General features: G+C 43.4%; 1 protein-coding gene across 1 annotated transcript in view; it reads left to right on the forward strand.

The window, feature by feature from the left end:
- Window positions 1–16,980, forward strand: part of ANTXR2 (ANTXR cell adhesion molecule 2) — a 102,152-nt gene extending 85,172 nt beyond the window's left edge. Inside the window, exon 17 of the mRNA XM_072334727.1 lies at window positions 15,106–16,980. Coding sequence (XP_072190828.1) covers window positions 15,106–15,144 — 39 coding nt within the window. The 3' untranslated portion in view covers window positions 15,145–16,980. The remainder of the gene's footprint in view (window positions 1–15,105) is intronic.
- Window positions 16,981–18,164: the final 1,184 nt, after the last annotated feature.

The following is an 18,164-nucleotide window of genomic DNA, read 5'->3' on the forward strand; positions in this document are numbered from 1 at the left end:
CAGGAGAATTTTATTCTCAGAAAAAGTGCCCAGACTGTCCAGGGAGGTGGTGGAGTCACTGTCCCTGGAGGTGTTCAAAACTGTGGGGATGTGGCACTGAGGGACATGGTTAGTATGGTGGATATGGGCTGGTGGTTGGGCTTGGTGACCTTGGAGGTCTTTCCCAAACTAACAATTTTATGATTTCCAATAGAGGGTGACTAAAACACTACTCAAATGTTTGAAGTCTGGATTCCTACAATAATTAGAAAGGTTTTATTCCTTCAATTCAGAACAGACAACCAGATCACCAGCTCTACAAGTAATATACAGCTTTAAGCTCTAACAAGCCTTATATATGCTGCAAGCGAAGAACCAGATGTTCACTCTCTTCAGAGCTCTTAAAAAGTTAGTTTCACATACTGAAATTGTCCTTAAGGGTGTTTTCCCCCATGTGTTAAAAAAAAGATACCAAAACCCAGAAGCTTTTGATAATGAAGCAAACATATTTTTATGGTGTGGGCTATTTTTTTTTTTTTTTTTCAGTCTGCTGCTAGTTTTTAAATATAAAGTATAGCATATGTTTAACGCAGAACATATGGAAAGAAAGAAAAAGCAAATCTTGAATTCCAAACATCGTATTCTTAGTAGAAAAGATTCCACAATATGAAAGTGGTCATTCAGAACAAAAAGGAAAAAAAAATATATTGCATATAAATATTTATAAAATCAGTTCCAGTTCTTCTCTAGATATCATTATGCATATCTGAAGCAGATCGCTCAATATAGCCCAAAGTGTAAAGAAGAGAGTGCCCAGAAGGATTTTGTTCATGATGGTGTTGGGTTCACGGTTGAACTTGATGAACCTAGTGGTCATTTCCAACCTTAATGATTCTATGATGCTATGATTTTTAGGGAGAAGATTAGTTCAGTATGCTGGTAAAAGCCTGCCTGAAAATCTGGCTGTGGTGTAGCACAACACAAAAAACTGTTGCTACTTTTATACCTTTTGTGTCATTAGCTGTCCATGCTCCCCAAGCTGCTCCTTCCAGGAATGGGTCCAGAAACACAAGGTGCGCCTTTGCTCCCCTTCTTCAGGCTGGCCCCACCTATATGGATGGACTGTGCATCAAACCACGTTCAGCCAAAACTGCTGATATTCCCATGTCTGTTCTTGCTCAGAGGGGCTACTGTGATGTCACCAGAATTCCAGGAAATGGTGACACTGCAAGCAGAAAAGAGGGGCTGATAGGTTTGGCAGTGTCCATACAAACACAAAGATGAGTCCTGCCTTTGTGTACAACATTGAATTTGTCAGTCTCAGTAGGATTAGTGCTCAGCTCAGAGGTGGCTTCTTATCCCTCTGCCAGGGGCTCGTGCACTCACTCTTTATCCAGTGTATATAAGGCACATGATTTTTATTGACAGGCATTGCACTGATTTAATTACAACCATTTTAAAGCCACATAATTATACTTTAAATTCTTAGCAGTCAGGTGTTTGGAATTTAGGAATCCCTTCATTTGAGTTTATCTGTTCTTACTGTTCTGTACCCACCTACTTAGCACAGACTGATATAAACTGCTGTGAATTAAGAGTGTGGCTAAAATTCTTTTTCTCGTGTTCAGTGAAACTTCTTTGAAACCACAAAGACAGGAGAATGAGGACTGTGGACGATGTCTGTTAATCCACATGCAGACAGGTACAGACAGGCTTGAACCATTACGGATCTCTGGCTTTGTGCAAGCATCAGGCCTCTCCTGTCTCCTGGATACTCAAAGATACAGGATTCAAAAGCCCTTCTTTTGAAACCAGCTGAGGGGACAAGGCTGGAGGCACAGCCTGGCTATGCTCTGTGCCCGGTGAGGAAGGTGAGGCACCATGTGCTACTCGCTGTGCTAAGCAAGGCAGCAATAGGGCTCTGGACTGTGCAAGTTGCTGTGATTTCTCAGGAATACTGGTGGAAGGTTGTGGTGTGCCTATTTGTCAGTTCTCTTTGAAAAGGGAAAAAAAAATATTCATAGTTACAAGCAAGAAAGCAGACATTTAAAAACTAGTTAGAGAAGAAAGTGCTCACTTCTCCCTGTATTTACAGGACAGGCACAATAAAATATTTCACATTTACATGTTTTTGACCAACAGATGACAGAGTGGAGAGCAAAATGATAGATCCAGCTGACATCTGCATCCTTCTATGCAGTAAATATTGTAAATAACCTTGAGTAGTAAGTGACAGATAAAAGGCAGCATTCGGTCCAAGTTCTCCAACCAAACTGAAACAGGGTGCAATGCAGCAAAACTATCCCCAGTCTAAAACCAGACCTCAGTTTGCAGCAGTTTGTTTCTTTCAAGTCTCACCAGCGTGTGTTTCTTTAGAACATGAGGGTAGGCAGAATTTGTCTGAATACTACAAGACAACTAAGACTCAGAAAGGACACAGCAGATTTAATCAGCAGCTGAAGTGAAGGCGTCAGTTGCAGGTGTTTGCATTCACTGGTGTGTCTTCCTCCCTTAGATCCATGAGTGCCAGCAGAAAGCATAATGCTTAGGCACCACTCTTAGCTTCTCTCTTCCTTCTTCCTCCGTCTCTCCCTCCCCCCTCCATTTTTTTTTTTTCCTCTCTCTCCCCCCCCCTCCTTTTTTTTTTTTTTTAGTGCACTTCCAGATAAATGCCAGTCATTTGGCCAGGGCCAACTCACAGAAGGTACAGCAGGCACAGATGGTACTAATGCATAAATGTAATCTAGTAAAAGGATGCCAACACCAACCCAGAAAAGGTTCCAAATAACTGCAGTGCACTTACAGGAATACAGTGATTGGCAAGGTGAAAGCTGAGATTTGCAAGAGCTTACTGTTCCCAAATCAACAATAGAAATTCTACAACAAATGAGCATATTTATTTATTAATTTATAAAATGCACTTAATACCAAGATCTCTGGGCGTACATATAACAAAACCTCACCAAACCCCCAAACTCATTATACATATTACATTGATCAAAACCATAGAATAGAATATCCCATGTTGAAAGGGACCCATTATGATCATAGAATCCAAATAAAATAAGGGAGAAGGGGAAGGGAGGATGCTCAAAACTAAAAACCAGCATCACATACTTATTACCCAATATTTATCAGGAGAATCCAAAGAGGAAAGTCGCACAGTGCTGTGGTGCCTCTCAGTGAAGGGATCCAGAAAGTGCCTGGGCAGTGATAATGTGCCTGTGGGCATATTCCCCATGTGGGCAGCTCTGTAGACCAAATAATCCTATTTGCTCAGGATTCGGGATGTAGGGTCTCGCACCAAATTCTTTTTCTAGCACCAACCATCGAGATACACTTAAGAGAAATACAGCAAAGAGGGTAAACACTGTCTGAGTGTCCCTGCAGGACACTTCTCACTGTCTCTGGAGATCATCAGCATCTCCGCTTAGCACATCTGTGGCATCCCATGAAACAGAAATATTTCTAAGAGTATGGAGCTCACCCAGATAGCCCAGTCCACAACAAGGAAGGAAAACGGTGCAGCTGCTGAAGGACTTGAGTGATTTCTGCTAGCAGCACACTCATCTTAGCAGCTGCCAACATCACTGCAGTGGGCCAGCTAGTTGGTAAGGAGTCAGACATGCAGCCCTTATGCAACACGGCTTGTGTACCTGGATAAAGGCACCACATCTTAGCTGAAATGCTGCAGTGGAAGTGAGTACCACCATTTCATCTTTGTGGTCAGGCACTGGAATGGGCTGCCCAGGGACGTGGTGGAGTCACCGACCCTGGGGGTGTTCAAGGAACGTCTGGATGTTGTGCTGAGGGATATGGTTTAGTGGGAGCTATTGGTAATGGGTGAATGGTTGGACTGGATGATCTTTTAGGTCTTTTCCAACCTCAGTGATTCTATGATTCTGTGATTCCATTTATTAGCATCCAAAAGAAGCAATGGGCATAGTAATAGACTAATGATAGCACTCTTCTTCTGGGCTTTCTGAGCTCAGAGCACAGTGAATCGTGGGTCAATGACGAGGGCTTCAACCAGCAGTAATATTAGCAACAATAGCAATAAATTAGCCCAGGTTCAAATATGCCTGACATACAATTAATAGACATCATTGCAAGTGAAGAGCAAGGCAGACTGACAGAGATGTGTAAGAACATAAATCAGACAGCTTTATAAATTCTCTTCTTTCATAATCCAGAAGGTCTAAATCAGACATGGCACGGGACACAGGAGAAAATATATTCTGTAGTCATTTTAATTATTGTGTCGTGCAAGGATTTGGCTTTCAGGAAGAATTTAGGCCTTGGCTCAAGGCAGAGGATTCCAGAGCTGCCATTTCCATACTGCCCAGACAGAGAAGGTTTGGGAGAGGGTCAGAAGCGGTGTCCAAATATCTGTGAAATTCATTAGTAGTAATCCACGTGCGTTAAAACAAAGCCTAATGATGTGCTGGGAGGTTTTGTCTGTGGGAAGGAGAGCTGACTCGTTGACATGTGCTCGTTGTATCAGGGAAGCTGACATGGACTGAGGGGTTGAAACAGCTTGGCATTTGCACTCCTTACTGGGCCCAGTGGTCAATGTCATTAGTGCTGCATTCGTTATCGCGGCAAAGGATCCAGCTATCAGCACTGTAAAGACTTTGGTTGGTGAAGTGACAGCTGGATCACAGTGGCATCTAGAGGGCTGTTACATGCAGTGTGTGCACAGCATTCACAAGGTTCCTGCTGTGGCTTTGCTCAGCTTTGCTTCCCCACCTACAGAGCCATCTCCAGCCGAGCAGCCACAGCCAACAGCTGCACCCCCTGGCTGTGCTGGGGGATGCCCAGTCTCCTTCAAAAGAGAATCCACCTAAACCCTACCTACAACTTCCAACAGATGCACATTTTTCAAATAATTTCTTAAGTGGAATTTCCCCCCCGTGGTAATTGCTTGGTGATTATTAAAAAGAAAAAAGAAATTACCATCCTACATGCTCATCCTGCTCTGTAATTGGGGTGACTTCTCTCTTTACAAGTAATTATCATATGCAAGTAATTATCGTGATTTTACACTGTAAAATCAGAGGGGCCAGGCTTTTAGCTGTGGCATGAATACCACACTATTGCTGTGTTTGAGCTGAGATTGTGACCCCTGGAGGACTCCCATACACTGAAGTTGTAGGGCACCTTCTTACTTATGTGAGCTGTTTGAAGATGGTGCTATCTCTTCAGAAAAGGTTGGGTTTAATAAATAAAGGCTGGTAAGGACTCGTAAAGGAAGGAGATTTTAGGAGAGGCTTGAAAGGGACTTTGCTGAGTTGCGGTCATGACCGTGGAGGGAAGGCAGTGGAAGAGAATGGTTCTTATGACAGTTACGGTTTATCTGTCGCTGATGACAGAGGAAGATAAATTGCATTCTTCGCACTTGGAGCAGTTGTACACAGGGGAGGAAGGAAGAATAATGGAGATGTTTGACTTTTGTGTTAGAGATACCATCTCTGTGAAGTGTAAATTTTTGATATTCTTTGCCTTTTTCAATGAAAAAGACCCAACAAATGTCAAGTTTTGATGTTTGTTGGTTTTAGTGGCCTTAAAATTGGGCACTTCTGATTTTACAAGGCTTGAAATTTTATGCATTATAGTAGCATATAGCTCTCTTTCTTTCCTTCCTATAAAAAGATGTAGAACACTTGAGGGACTCTTTGTGATGCCAAGGGCCATTTAGCACTACAGCCCAGGCCCACCATCAGATTGGCTGCAGTCCACCTATAACATTAACAAGGCCCCCCAGTAATACTCCTGATGAGGATTCATCCCAGGATATTTCAGAGTTCAAAGAAGAAAAACACTTCCCAGTGATAACAGCTCAGCCTTCAGAACCTCTACTCCACCTCCCTGCAGTGCTGCTGCAGCAATCCCTCACAACGATATGGCAGGTGATGCCCCCCAGAAATCCAGAAATTAAGGAAGAACTCTTGAAGCTTCAGCCAGAACGACAATCTCACCGTGCCACCCCTTAGCTTTCTCACCATGGGAGAGGGAACAGTCCCAGTGACAGCTCAGTGTGTGGCTCTGGGCATAGTGAGAACTGTGCTGGCCCAAGTGGGTGAGTGTCGGCACTGGGTAGGTGTGCACTGGGCTGCCCGCCAGGACAGGGATCACTTTCCCTCTGGCAGTGAGAACAAGCTCAGCTTGCATAATTAGATCTGAAGGAGCAGAGCCCTCCATTGGCAGGCGCTGCAATGGGAAAACAATAACACGTCCTTCAGGGAAGCGGGGTCAAACCTTGCCAGGCCATGGTGCATTTCCACGGAGGCAGAAGTGCTGCAAGCGAGGGAGGCTTCCTGCCAAGGGTCAGATGGAGAGAGCCAGGGCCTTACTACACAGCCTGCTGCAGAGATGGGGACTCTGCGGGCCATTTCCACATCCTTTCCTTTTGCATAAGCAATGCTTGCCTCGACAGAGGAAAACAACAAACTCCTGCCCTCTAGAGACAGGAGACCTCCAGCTCTGCTGAATAAAATATTTGCCACAACCTCCTTTTGAAGCAGATGCTACAAATGCATACAGTTTTATTCTTCCCTAAGGCCCCCACAACCAGCTCAGCAGCTCATCGTCCTCTCTTCTCCCAGACCTGGAAGGCCAACTCACAGGAGAAGCAGCTTGTCACAACCACTCTTTTTCAAGGCAGTGGACTATTTGGAGAACTGCTGAATAAAGCAGTCACAGAAAGCTTGGCAATAAGGGAAGATAAATCCCTCCCTTCTTCATTACTAAAACCTGTCAGGGTAAGCCAGCAAATGCTCACGCTAGCTGGGTACTTCTTTCCTTTAACTTCCCTGACTGCCTGCATGCCTCTGGTCAGGGTGAGAGCTGTCCCCCTACACTCCCAGTATGGGACGACTGCACTCAGAGACACAAGCAGGGCACAGACCTAGACAGGCTTGAGCAGTGGGCCCAGGCAAACCTCATGAGGTTCTGCAAAGCCAAGTGCAAGATCTTGCACCTGGGTTGTGGCAATCCTCACTACCAATGCAAGCAGAGGGCTGTAAGGATAGAACACAGCTCTACCAATTAGGACCTGGGGGTACTGATGGATGGTCGACTGGACAGGGCTCTCAGCTACTCTAATGTAGCTGTGGGTGTCCCCATTCATTGCAGGACAGCTGGATGAGATGGCCTTTAAGGGTCCCTTCCAACTCAAACTATGGTTCTATGATTCTGAGCAACCCCTGGAGCACAGCTCTGTGCAGATGCGGATGTGTGGCTGCATGATGCATGTGCTGCTTCTGTTCAACCTGGGTACCAGGTGCTCCCTGTGGACTGAGCTTTAAGGATTACTCTGCCCAAGTTTTACTTGAAATTTCAAATGATGAGAAAATAACACCTGGAAAACTGCACCTGAATCTCTTCTACAAAATCCTCTCAGTCCTGGTTTCCACAAGGTTACACCACTGGTAAACACGTACTTCAAATATTTTAGTCCCTGTAGCAACTGTGCAGAAATGTCCATATGTCCAGTTACAAAATAAGCATTATTAGTGGGGTGAAAAGCTGTTCATAATAGCATTTTCTCAAAGCCGCCAGAATACTAAAAATACAACAGATAATACCCCCGATTCCCCACTGCTCCAAGCATGTGTGATACATCTGAGTAAAGTGTGCACAAAGTGGATACTGAGCCCTGATAGATCACAACATCAGCGTTTTGTATGTGTGCAACTTTCTCTGGACCACTGAAGGTTTGCTCCAAAGAGCAACCCATGCCAACGTGGAATCTACCAAAACACGCTGATGTCACAAGTAAACCAAGAGACCAGGTTGTAGCAGCTCTACAGAACTGCTCATTCAGGACCACGTCAACTGTAACAAGTAACTGAGTTTAAGATACTCTCCACAAATTAATACTTATATAAGGTAACAGTTTGAGGTAGATGAATACATGTGAGCTGTGTATTTTTCATCAAGAAATATTCTTCTGTCACAACAGCTTCTGCTACCCAGCCATTCACTGTGCACTGTATATTTTTCAGCAGCATCTTTAAAATACCTATTTTGAACCTATCGCTGACAATTTTGCTCATAGAGTATTTATTTGGTGCAGAAAAAAAAATAGGAGAACACCTTCTAAAAGAATTCATGTTGTCCTCTTTTCCTGCACCTTACTTTGCGTTCATTTTCCTCCCCCTTACCTAAAGCAGGACTGAGGGACGAAAGGTGGGCACTAAGTCAGCCTCAGCCTCTGAGGTGTCCATAATTGTGCTGGCACATTCCCCTCCAAGCAGTCAGATGCTGCCAGCTCTCATCCTGAAATGACTGTTGTTGCAATTCAGGTATGTGATTTCTGAAAACTGACCTGCATGACTGCTAGACTGCTTGGAGAGATCGTGAGGTTCATGCACACATACTAAGGAGACTCAAATACATAGATACGAGAGTAGTAAACAAGTTATATGACATTCCACTTATCTCAAGTTATGAGAAGAAATATGACAGTGGAAAAAAAAAAAAAAAAACCAACAACTCATCCTTAGGGCAAAAATATGTAGCACCATTCATGTGTAGTTGTTTGGTTTTATTGTTGCTATTTGAGGTGGATTTTGAGTGCGTCCAGTGTCACTGTTGGAGTTCAGAGCTTACCTCACATGGGTCAGCAGCAATCCAGCAATCAATTAAGGAATTTTGGGCAGCCCTAGAAATGCTCCTAATGTCTGTATCACTGATAACATTTTCTGTAGCAATAATGCCAGCTCCTTGAAGAGATTAGTTCCCGATTTATTCTGTGAAAAAATGACACTTCTCACAGTGTACAGCACCATAAGCCATCTTTCCCTGGGTGCTCAATATCCACCACACAGTGCAGCTCATGGCTACTGCTGAGACTCCTGCATATGCTGTGTGTGTGGCTGCTGAATGGCTCCGCATTAGGATGGCACTCAGGGAGTGCATGACCACTGAGACATGGTAATAATGCAACACGTGCAAGGATGGGAAGATAACAATGTAAAGTGGTTTTGCTTTCTAAAAGGCAAATATATAAAATAAACATGCTGGTAGCAATGCACATCTGCAGAAACGAGGTTTTAGCTCTAAGATCTTGGCAACAGAACATATAGCTAATTCCAGTAATTTTCTGAGATTCACAGAGCTCTGGGATGGGGGTTGACCTGACGGCTGGAGCAGAGAGAAAGAGAGGTCTGTGTGTGCCTTGAACTGCTGCTTTGGGCTGCTCAGGACAGGAGGGGCCAGCAACCCTCTGCAAAGTAAACATATCAATCAGCCATCTTTAAAAAAGAGATCTATATAAACTTAACTTCAGTTGTGTGCTCCAGCTTGTCAACGGATATTTATGAGGCGAGAGTAATATTATAACGGTTATAGCAGTGAAATACTTCCCAAGCGAGGAGCTAGTAAAGGAGCACACGGATGTTAATGCCAGTAGAATGTTAATGCCCAGGAGATGGGGGCAAGGTGACACAAGCCGCAGTTAATGCTGCTTTAGTGATTCCAAAGAGATTTGGAAAGCAGGGAATTGCCTGTTCGCTTCTATTGCAGCAAAGCAAAAATGGTGTTCACAGTCCAGTCCTTTATTGGAAGGGCTGTGGGAAAGGACCTTGTTCTCTCAACTCCAACTTCTAGAGGGCAAGCTGCAGGGAAAGCAAGCCAAAGAGGAAAAGAATCAGGTACAGCAGATTCTCATTTGATGATCCCCATGGCATCAGCAGTCTGAGCAGGCTGAGAGCTGTTGTGAGATGACAGCTTTCTGGGGAGCAATGGAGTGAGCTTACAGGGAGGCACTGAGCACAGAGGATAAGGATGCCCTGGTAATGCTGTAAGGACAGGGCTGACACCAAACTTGTCTGAGGAATGCCATTATTCCAAACCCTTCTCCTTCCTCACAGCTCTGCAGGCTGCAGACTGTGCTGGAGAGCACATTGCTCATGTGTGCCATAGAAAAGACAAATCTCCAAGGGGTGTGTTCCTTTTTTGGAGACTGCAGCCCTGGAGAGAAGCACACAGCCTCTGCCAACATGTCACTGACAGGTGCTTGAGTAGTACAACTACTCTGGATTAAAGATGTTGTTAAGCGCTTGGAGGGCTGGTATGATAAGGGCAGCCTTTCAAGATATATGACCACCTGTGCAGCCAGCTATTCCAATGGCTAGCAGAGGATTTCCTGCCCTGCTCTGAGTTGAGGATATTCCTTTCCTTCAAGTTTTCATGTTAAACCACTTCCAGCCCTCAGGTGACCCCAGCCTATCAGCTGTTAGTACTTGAATGATGTCTGATGAAAGACCCACAGTCTCTAAAGAGGCCACATCTCGCTGAGACCCGTTACAGCACGGAGCATTTGCCACTTGTGGTGATCCTGACTTCCTTTAATTACATCCTTGTAAGCAATTATACAAAGGAGAACAAAGCAGAAAACTTAAAGCATTTGTTACCTGCCTATTAAATAATTACACCTTTTGGAAAAGTCGCTTCCACGCAGTGAGTCCTGGTGGCTCAGAAAGCACTGATTGATATGTCTTGTGCAGTGCAAAAACCTTACCGCACTGGAAAAGAGAGTTTCTTCCCGAATTTCAGCCTTAGAGGCTTCAGTACCTTGAAGATGGTTGTTACCATTTTGGCAAATGCAACACAAAGAGATACAAAGAGTTTTCTTTGAGATACAAAGAAAAGAGCCCATATATCCGTATCCGTGCATTTGTCTCTCCTCTGCATTTATGTCATATACTAAAAAAGATGCTTCTCAAAAAGCTCTTTGCACTCCAGATGGTACTTAATAATAGACAAAATTATGCTCTGACATAACTCAAAGCAAGAAAATGTCACCTGTCCCATCGGGCAGCTAGGGAGCTGCAGTCCAGCTGCCCCCCAGCACTACCCTATGGTGCCTTCCCACCCCAAATGAGGGAAATAAAAAAACAAACAAAGCAAAAATACCCCTAAACCCAACAGTTCTTTTTGTATGTTTGACTTGGACACAAAGTTTTATGTATGTACATCTTGCAAGGGGTAAGTCTGTAGCCTAGTTTGGAAGAATGCAGGAGAGGGACAGAACCTCTCTGACTCCCTCAGTTACAGAGGAGCTCAGATGTGAATATCCGTGCAATGTTGTGAATGCAGAAGGCCAGCCCTGGCAGTGCAGGACATGGGCACAGCTCCAAGGAGCCTGCAGAGTTCCCCTACTTCCTCCAGCAGAGAGCCTAGTGTTAGGTTACATACGGTTGGAACGCGACACATGTTTGCTCCTGCATTCACACATACAAATTAAAGTGCTTCTCATACCTATTTAGCCAACATCAACAGATGAGTTCCAGGCTCGGAGCACACTGCAGTCCAAGAGGCATCCTCCTCCAAATGCTGAGTGTGCTGCTCCAGAAGAGCTGCACAGAAGGTCACAGTGCAGGAGGAACACGGCCTTCCTGCAAATACCTCTTGGACTTTTTGCTTTGTTTTTGCACATGAAGAGCTATCCTGCAGTCTAACAGGAGCCTCCCCTTCCTTCAAAACTGTGCTCCCTGCAAGGACTTTATCTTACTGAATTTAACTTACTGGGCAACCAAGATAATCAACCAAGTAATAAATGATTTCACTGTAACATAAAAATATTCCTTCTTAGATAAAACTGTAGCTGTAGATCTCTCTCCTGTAAAAAAACCCCCAAACCTGCCATATTGTACTCCTATAGTACCTGCAGTGCATCTTCAAGCAGGTCATAAGTAGGTGCTTTTCCTCTGAGACAACTCCCAGATTCCACATGAAGATCACGGAACGCTTGTGTAACTCATTTTTTTAATTACTCTAGCCCTAAAATATTAAATTAGTTCAATTTTATACTGACGACATGTTGGTATTGTTAAGGTTTATGATCCAGTGGTTTACAAGGCATGATATAAGTGAGTTCAAATGGCTTGTATTGATTGTTTAATGGAGAACAGGAACGTGAGTGTGACATTAGGTCACCAAACTGGTTGGTAATGCTGCTAGGATGGTCATTCACAGGTTGCATTAGTTACATAGAACAAGCGTGTTTCCTGAAGGACAAAACTGGACAGATGGGTCTAAACAGCACTTCTAGTGGAGTAAATAATCCTCTTTGTAAAGTTCAGATTGATCAGAATAGAAATGCAATATTCTTTTACTAAAAGCTGAGGTAGATACTGCTGCATAGGAAGATCTGAATTTGTTTAGAGAAACACACAAGTACGGATGTTCTTCCCGAAGCCAACTTGCACAGAGACAGTGATGCTGGTTACACCTCATACACTCAGATCTGCAGCTGATGAAAACCTGAAGTTCGTATTGGCTTGGAGTGACAAATCCTTAGCAGAATTGAATACCATTTTTTCTTCTCTTCTTCAGTTTACTCATCTCTAATGGGAACAGTTTAAAATTTCCTCACATATACTGCTTTATTTGTCTTTGTCATCTATTCTTGTCTGATACTGACAGCTCAGGGAGTTTGGTAGCTTTTGCATTTTTGAGGTGCTTTAAGATTCTGCAGTTAAGGGTGCCTTGTAGGTAATAAATCAGTTCTGGGGGAGCACGGAATATTAGCTGAGTTGTAGCAATAAAGGGACAGCAAGAGAGAGGTTTGTTGACTGACATTTCTCTATTTTTCCTGAGAAATAATAATATCAAAGCAATATATGGCGGTTGTGTTAAATTGCCAGCACGATGAGAGCTCAAAGCCCTTTACATTGGCTTGAATGCTACTTCCTAATGTATTTCATGTGCAGGTATTGTGAAGCCACGCACCTTGTCACATCCCATTACCTAAATGCAAAAGCTGCTCTCTCCTATGCCAGCCTGCAATATTTGCTGCTCTGTTAATGACACTACGGTGGTCCTGACCTTCTCATTAATTAGTGCTTTCAGTGTGTTTCCCAGCATCCTGATTTCAGCTCTGTCTGTTGTGAGCATCACATTGTATGCAGAAAAATGTGTACAGTACGCAGGCTGTACAGAACAGGGAACCAAAGCTGCCAGTTAAGGAACTCCCACCAGCACTAACAATCTTATTGTAAATCACATACCTACTTCAGACTGGCAGCAATTCTACCCCAGATAGAAAGGAAAAATACAACACAGCACAACAGAAGTTTCTTCCCAAAACCTCCTTCCCCTGGCTATAAGCTGGCACAGAACACATGTTTACAGCAGGTCAGTGTCACAAGATTGCAAGTTGCAAGTTCTCCCCAATTTTCTCTAAGTGATTCTTCAACTGGGAATCCTTCCTGTAGCCACAGGACATGGTCATCCCTAGAATTAAGGGATTAGTTTGCCCCTTTAATCTTAGATACCTCATTAACAGCATTGTAAAGAGCTAAAAATCCACCCAGCCCCTTAACATACCACAATGAATCAGTGTATGCTGTCAGGCCTTGATAAACGTATTTTTAATTTAGGGATTAATTTAGATCTCAGGTAAAGTATTGAGCGACTCAGATGCCTTCAAAACAAAAGCTGAATGCAAACACCAAAATGATTAATAGTAAAATCGTTTGTTCACAATTCATATAAATGGATGCACGGGTAATTATCTGTAAAGAATTGTGAGAAAGTTTCAAATGAAAGCAGAATGGGTAAACTGCAGTGTTCATTTACACCACTGGAGAAATACTGCAGCTCCTCCATCACCTGCTCTCTACAGATAGTTTGCCATGTTTTGCTTTTGCATTACAGTATCATCTTGGAAGTAAAGTCTTTGCTGTGACTATTCAATTAATGTTAACTTTGTTGTCAGAATTGCTAGTGCTGCAAGGAAATATAAAAGTACATGAAGATGTGCCATGCCTTCATACTTTGCCTTTAAGTGAATCTCTTAGTGCTCCTGGTTTGTCTCTTTGCATCTCTTCTGCATCTGTAATCCATCTGGTAGCAGCCAGAAGTTACCACCATGACCCTATCCACCAGTTCTCTGTTTATTATAGAGTTGACAGGAAGTAGAATTATTAGAGGGGCATTAGTAAAAAAGATCCCTTGATGCATTATGCATTCAGTCCTGATCTGGGAAACATGCCCCTTTTGTGCTAGTGAAGGGCAGGTGCGTATGAGAGCAATCAACCACCACTCTGTGTCATTGCTGTCCATGTTTGCTGGTAAAACCACTAGCTCAAAATAAGAAAATGAAAGTAGTAGGAAATTCAGGCCTTATTTTGTTTGTTTATGGCATTATCTTCTGTATTTAAGCCCACCCAGAGGCTTGGAAATTAACTATGAACTGTGGAACAAAACATTCCATAGGTGTTCACTAACCTTACAGCACTTAACACTTCCATTTGATGCCTTGGAGAATGGCTTGCTCTGCCCGGAGAAGGCTCAGTCAATGTCAGCCATCCTGTGCCATTGCAGAAGGAAACGTATTGTTGCTGTGCACAGGAGAGCTGTTCAGAGTGAGGAGCTATACTGTTGAGGGCACAATTGACCTCGAATCAGATGGTCATTGTGGAGCTTTGGCCTTTACCCAAGCTCTGAAAACTGGCTCTTTTCCAGTGCTTGTCCCAAGTCAATAATAAGGGCGTATTATTTTTACTGGTGGATTTGTCTCACATTCGGCCACACCAAAAGCTGTCAAAATTCATCTGAACCCACTTATGGGAGAAGGGCACTTGCTAAGGTGTAACACCACAAGAAACCACTTTTCCCTTTGGAGCACAGCAATTCTAAGCGCATCAGAACGCAGCTTGTGGATGCAGGGCTGGGATTCTGCTAATAAAATACAATTTCAAATCAGCAGTATCTCTGCTAACAGTCACGTTGATCTGCACTATGGTGAAGAAGGATTTGGCTCGGTGGATGATCTCCCTTTACCGAGTGCTTGGATAAGTTTGAGCCTGCTCCCAACAGTTAGTGAGAATTTCACATTTGTGTATTATCCTCATAGAAGAACTCAAGAGTGTTCAAAGTGTGTCTTCAGTGTCATCACTGCTTCCCTACCATCCTAAATTTGTAAGTCAAATGTAGTTCCTTACTCTGGGTAATTTCCATTAATTCTTAAAATGTTTGCCATGGGTATGTTATCTTCACAAACATCCGAATTTAAATTACAGCCTTCTTTTAGCATGTAATATTCAACGTTTGAGAGTCTTGGTTGCATTCATTACTTCATCAACCAATAAAAGCTTCTCTCTTTTCCCCCCTCAGGGCCGATGTATAAACTTCACCCGAGTTCAGTCTCAGTAGAGGAGAAGAGGATACAAGGAAGAAATACAGCCACATTGCCACTTTCCAACCAAGCAGAGAGAACTGAGCACTTCCCTGCGTTTCTTGGAGCACCTTCATCCCGAACTCAGAAGGTTTCTGCATTCCCCCTTCCAGGATCCAGCATCACTGCACCAAGCTCTCGTGTTCCTCCACCGTACATTCCTACTCTGTGACTTGCAACAGTGACAAGAAGCATTGACTCCTATGCCTCTGCTTTATAGAACATAAAAGGGAGAGAACAGACAACCAAAGATAATAATGTTTTTCTATTTTCATTACTTTTTTAAGGACTGCGAATTCTCAGGACATAATGTGCTTTTAGGGGAGATGCAGAGTTTCTCAGACGCAAAGATGGCACGTGTTATGTAAATAGGGACTGTTCGCCATGGGCGGAGGATAAAGCTTCCCACCAGGCTCAGCAAACACAAGAGTTCACTGCCTTACAGCGATGTCAGATCATAAAATCCTTCCGAGTCTCCCATCGCATTGTGCCTTACGGGAACCTTCTGACTGGAAATCTTGTCATTCTAACACTGAAAAGTGCACACGCATGACAAAATGTAGACAGGATGCCTCAAGGTATTGGTAGCGAGCAAGACTTTGCCCTTTAGTTTTTGAAGACACCTTTCTTTCATTATGCACCCGGGACAGGAAGAAAATTAATAGAGCGTTATTGCACAGGAAGACAGCCTGTAACCAGAGATCTTGAGCGGAGTTTGAGGGACTGATGCTTCAAGACCTTGACACTGTGGCTGGTGGTTTTTTCCCCCTTCCTGCATTCAAAGTTCAGTAGCGCATAAAACATCATCATCTATAAACATACCTAGCAGTAGTAGGCTTATGTATTATTATTATTATTTTTTTTTTAGATGAAAAAAGCAGTAGCCACTAAGCTGGTATCTCAGGGTTTTTTTCCCCCCCGAATCTCCAAGGGCTCTTCAGCGTCACAAGCCAGCAACTCTCTTTGCATGAGAATTTCAAAGTTTAATTAATATAATTAAAGGCAACAGCAAGCAGCAGCCTGTGAAGATTTTGCTCATCTTTTTTATGCTTTTTGACATTGAATGACCTATTACTGTATGTGCATTACTCGGTTTTCGAGGGGGTACCGAGCATTGGTTAAGATTCAGCAATGGAAAAAGACCTCCTTCCATCAATTTAGAAATTAAATTTACGGGAGCGCCGGCCATCATAAAACATCGACAATGTATGTATTATAATTTTTTAGAAAAACCAGTGTCGTGTCACGTCGATGATGCCAAATTATGTTAGCGTGAGCGGAAACACTGTGGGGGAGGAAGGAGGGAGCAGCTGAAGAAAAAGGCTCAAATGATCCAGTCACTTTCGATACTGTACTTCAGATGCAAAATGGATATTCGAGTCGAAACCTGACAAAGCGCGCCTGCTTTGATGGGAACTGGTATAGACAATGACCAGTGGCTGGGTCAGTGGGATGTCTCTCTGCGAGCAGGGAGGCTTATCAAATGACACTAAAAATAAGTTCAACAACCATCACGTTTGAGGGGAAAAGGCGAACATTTCACATTTGGTGGGCATGAATGTGTGCAAGATGGAAAGAGCAATGCGAAGCATCCTGGTCTAATTATCTCCTTTGTGCTCTTCATTGAAATCACAGGGGACATAAATAATTCTTTTGGTCGATGTCCAAATTCGTGGCACTGCCCAAAGAAGCCTTCATGTATATCCACTCGCTTACATCTTTTGCTTGAGTTTATTTATGTCACTGGTAGCCTCATCATCAACAACCATGTGTGCACATTACGCTATAAATAAAGTGATTACTAAGTCTGTGAGCATTTCTTCTTCTTCTTCTTCCCCCAGTCCCACATTCTCTACACAAGAGCCAGCTTCACCTAGCCAGTCATGCAGCCACCAACTTTGGCAGACAGATCATCTATCTGTGGTGGTCTAACCTGTGGCATCGCATGGTGTGCTAGAAAAACTGGTCACAGCTCAAATCAAGGGCTTCTGATTGTCCCACGGTTCTGTACAACGCATCAGACTCTGGTAACACAATATGCACCATCAGAAGTCCACACACAGAGATGAGGTGCCTGCAATGCTGGGTCTTCACCACTGTAGCCAGCGTTACTGCAGCTCTGACACAAATGGCCCATGGTTGGGAACGGCCAGTGCAGAAGCTTATGAAAGTTGGTCTTACCCATGAAACCCAACCACCAACAAGACTATGGCTTACTTCAAGCCACTGACTAAGCTTCTGGGTGTCCTGCAGCCGAACATGAGATGGAGAGCCCAAGCTAGGGAGGTTTGCTAAGACACAGGAGGCCCGGTGCTTTTATTCACAATGCTGGAGCAGCCTGGGCTGAAACACAGGTCTTGTCAGATGAAGTTAAAAACAACTCTTCTCACTTTTACTTCTTTTCCCTCCATTTTTAATGTAAACACTACACTTCTGAGTTATCTCTGGAATTGTCAGCCCGCATTCTGAGCAGTGTGTTGCATAATAGAAAAACATGCAGATGAAGAGGATTTTTTCCTCACATGTATCTGCTGTCTCTCAAAGAATATTTGTGAAAAACTGAGCCACAGAAATATAAATCCACTCATAATCTTTTTCTCTATAGCTGTCTATCTTCATTCATTAGAAACTGTGGAATGCTCAGTTTTTCACTGAGCGGCTGATATCGAGCAAAAACGTATTTCAGGTATCTACATTGATTTCCCCTTCTAATTGGCATGATATTACTCTGTGTTACACTTTTCATTTAGCTGAAGAGAACCCCCTTAGAGTTTCGTTATTATACAGTGCGGAGTATCTGTCACAAATAATTTGGGGGGCAAGAGGCACCGGGTAATCATGGCTTAAAATCCACTGATTCAAAATGACACAAGGTAAGTCTTTCTCAGCATGGTAGCTCAAAATGTTTGAGAAGAACATAATTGGTGGGCTTAATGCAGTATTTCATACATTGCACTGTTTTGTACCTTGGGTATCTCCTTATGAAAAGATGCTTGTT

The sequence above is a fragment of the Excalfactoria chinensis genome, chromosome 4 (assembly GCF_039878825.1).
Source record: "Excalfactoria chinensis isolate bCotChi1 chromosome 4, bCotChi1.hap2, whole genome shotgun sequence".
Lineage (NCBI taxonomy): Eukaryota > Metazoa > Chordata > Aves > Galliformes > Phasianidae > Excalfactoria > Excalfactoria chinensis.